Source organism: Chelonia mydas, chromosome 11, assembly GCF_015237465.2.
Source record: "Chelonia mydas isolate rCheMyd1 chromosome 11, rCheMyd1.pri.v2, whole genome shotgun sequence".
In the NCBI taxonomy this organism is placed as follows: Eukaryota; Metazoa; Chordata; order Testudines; family Cheloniidae; genus Chelonia; species Chelonia mydas.
Window position 1 is genome coordinate 28,688,927 of NC_051251.2, and position 2,772 is coordinate 28,691,698.

A 2,772-nucleotide genomic window follows, 5' to 3' on the forward strand; every position below is an offset into this window, starting at 1 on the left:
ACTTTTTATGAGCTGCGTAACATGTTTTCCATGGTGGATCACATCGTGGCAGAAGCGTATCCTTTCTCCCAGCTCCTTCCTAACACCTGAGGACGAGCCTTAAAATTACACTTGATTGAAACTGACCTCAGTTTCGTTGAATTCCTTTAATTCCACTGACCTCATAAACTGTTGAAAAATAAATATAATTGCAAAGGAAATGGCGTTGCCTCGAGATTACTGCGGTGTTACAATGGTAGAATTTCTTGTGTTTTCCAAAATGTCTTATCCCCTTTCCCCTGTCTCGATCCTCTCTGACCCTTTTTTTGCTGAGTAGCAGAGAGCTAGCAAAGTGCACAGACCAGATGCTGTATCCTTCCTGCAGACCCCTTCAGCTAACTTTGTAGTTGTTTGTGGAAGCGGAAACGGACTACTGAGACCCCAGAGTCTAAAAGTTTAAGATGTATTTATTAAAGCAAATGAAATCAGAAAAAAACCACAAAAAAACACCACACCAAGACAGTTCCCGCCCGAGCGCCTTTGGCTGTGTAAACCGTGCAATTCATAGACAAGAAGCGAGGGCTCAGCCTTCAGGCTCGCCGGCTCCTGCAGGCGCAAGAGTGACTTGGACCCTGGCTACAAAAAGAGCGACAGTAGAAAGACAACTTCGAAACGTTCACAGGGGGGTGGTTAGTGTTGTTTCTCTAGAGGCACCGAACTGCCAACCCGCCTCCCACCGAGCCAGCGTCCTGGCTGTTATCAAACGAATAAAAAACCGTGGAAGGAAAATCTCTAAAACAGGAATTAACATTTGACAATCAGCATTTCCTTACCAACCCCCCCGCTCCCCTTCCCACCCCTCCCCCGTTTTTAAACCAGGCAGCAAAGTGCATTATAATCACTATATACAAAACGCTGCAGGAGGCTCAGTGCTGGCCGGGTAACACACAGAAGAGAAAGACGCGTCCTGGCTCCTTGCTGGGGCTGTGTCCGTCCCGCCCAGCCACCCATCTCAGGAGCCGCGGGAGTCCCGAGACTTGCATCGGAGCGTCTCCGGGCAGCAAGCAGTGACAGAGCCCCCAAGCCAGCAGCGGGTCCCGAGGCGCCTTCGCTCCCCTTCCCGGGGTGGGGCTGGCCCCCTCAGGCAAAAGGCAACCTTGGCCGCTGGAGCAGCAGCAGCAGCAGCGAGGGCCTGCGGAAAGTGCCACCTGTTTCGCGGCCGGATCCTCGGCGGGAGGCACTTGCTGTCAGTAGGGCCCGACCACCACCGCCTCCACCTCTTTGGACGGTCTCCGGTCCTTCACCAAGAAGTTGATCATCCCCTCGGACTTGATGAGCAGGTTGCAGCCCAGGAAGAAGATGCCGAAGACCACGGTGAGCGAGAGGACGCACATGACCGCGATCTGCACCACCCGCATGATGTAGAGGCTCCTCTCGTCCTGCCCGGTCACCACGAAGCCGTTGTCGGTCACCACGGAGGCCTGGGTGCAGCAGCCCAGGGCCCGCTCCAGGGCGTCACTGCTGTTGGCGAAGAAGAGCCCCGCCGCCTCGGTCTGATTGCCCAGCGAGGCGTTCATGGCCGGCCGGGGGAGTGGGCGCGGGCGGGCGCAGAGCGGAACAGGTGGCCCCGAAGACCAGCCCGGCGCGCCTCATGCAGCGGCGGCGGCGGCTCGGCAGAGCGGGAGGGAGGGAGCGGCTGGCTGGGGTGCGGGGCGAGGTCCAGGCAGCGGCAGCTCCAGGCGAGGTCTGCGCGTCCCCCCGCCAAGCTCGCACGAGCCGCCGCCGCCTCCGCCTCCTGCTCGGCTGGGGCTGAGCGAACTTCTCTGCCTGGGAAGCCGCTGGCCGGGGGAGGCGTCCGCTGCTCCTGCCGCCGGCAGCTCCGAGGGGAGAGCGCCCCTGCCCGGCTGCTGCGGGCAGCTGCTGCCGGAGCCACAAGAGCCTCCGGGCACTCGCCTTGTCATCTGATGACTTGGAGATCTGGTTTTTTGTAAAGGGCGGAGGATGTGACGGGCCAGCGGGAATGAGGACTTGGCTGCTGCACTGCCTCCCACACAGCTGGGAAGTTGGCTAGAGAAGAAAGATGCCACCATCTTCCCCCCCCCCCCAAAAAAAAAAAAAAAGCCAGCACCCCCTGCGCTTCCTGGCACAAAGCAACTCCACAAGCGCTACACTGGCACCTGTATCCTGCTGGGCCGAGCTCATTTGTGGTCGCATCACACCTGGTATTGCCACAACCTCTAAGGTGCCACAAGTACTCCTTTTCTTTTTGCGGATAGAGACTAGCAGGGCTGCTGCTCTGAAACCTGTCTACATTTAGTGCATCTGCAGCTCAGAGCAGTGATACTTTGTTTCTATTTTGATGGTGTAATTTCTGAGTGTGTGACCAACGTTTGTCAGGTTCAAGGAAAATCTGATTGCTAGATCCAACCTTTTGTGGCACAGTTGCATAGGGACACAAGCTCTGGATTTATAATGTGCAGCACGAGTGGGTGAATATCTTCTCTATTTAAGCAGTGGAATTTGGCTGATGAGACACAAACAAACAAACCCTGGCAGGATCTAGCTTTTTGCAGAACTTTTGTCCTAGGATGCACTGATGGCAATTCTTGGTGGGGCGGGGGGGTGGGTGTAAGATGAGCATCTACAATCCCTCTCTATTTATGTAAGCGATTTAGGAGAGTTGCAGCCAAAAATTAGCTGGATCCATCAGGAGGCACAAGCCAGATCAGAGGGTTTGCTGTGCTCTTGTGTTGAGATGCATCTTGATCTGGATTATCACAATAGAAGTGTCTA

The 2,772-nt window shown here is 55.6% G+C and overlaps 1 protein-coding gene across 1 annotated transcript; it reads right to left on the reverse strand.

Annotated features, from left to right (window-relative positions):
- Positions 1–428: 428 nt before the first annotated feature.
- RPRM (reprimo, TP53 dependent G2 arrest mediator homolog) lies at positions 429–2,507 on the reverse strand. The gene has a single exon (XM_007056678.4). It carries the CDS (start codon positions 1,554–1,556, stop codon positions 1,227–1,229), a length of 330 nt encoding a protein of 109 aa, XP_007056740.1. The 5' UTR covers positions 1,557–2,507; the 3' UTR covers positions 429–1,226.
- Between the last annotated feature and the right edge of the window lie 265 nt (positions 2,508–2,772).

Excerpts from the sequence above, each read along its gene's own strand:
- RPRM (XM_007056678.4), bottom strand. The coding sequence starts at position 1,556 with ATGAACGCCTCGCTGGGCAATCAGACCGAGGCGGCGGGGCTCTTCTTC.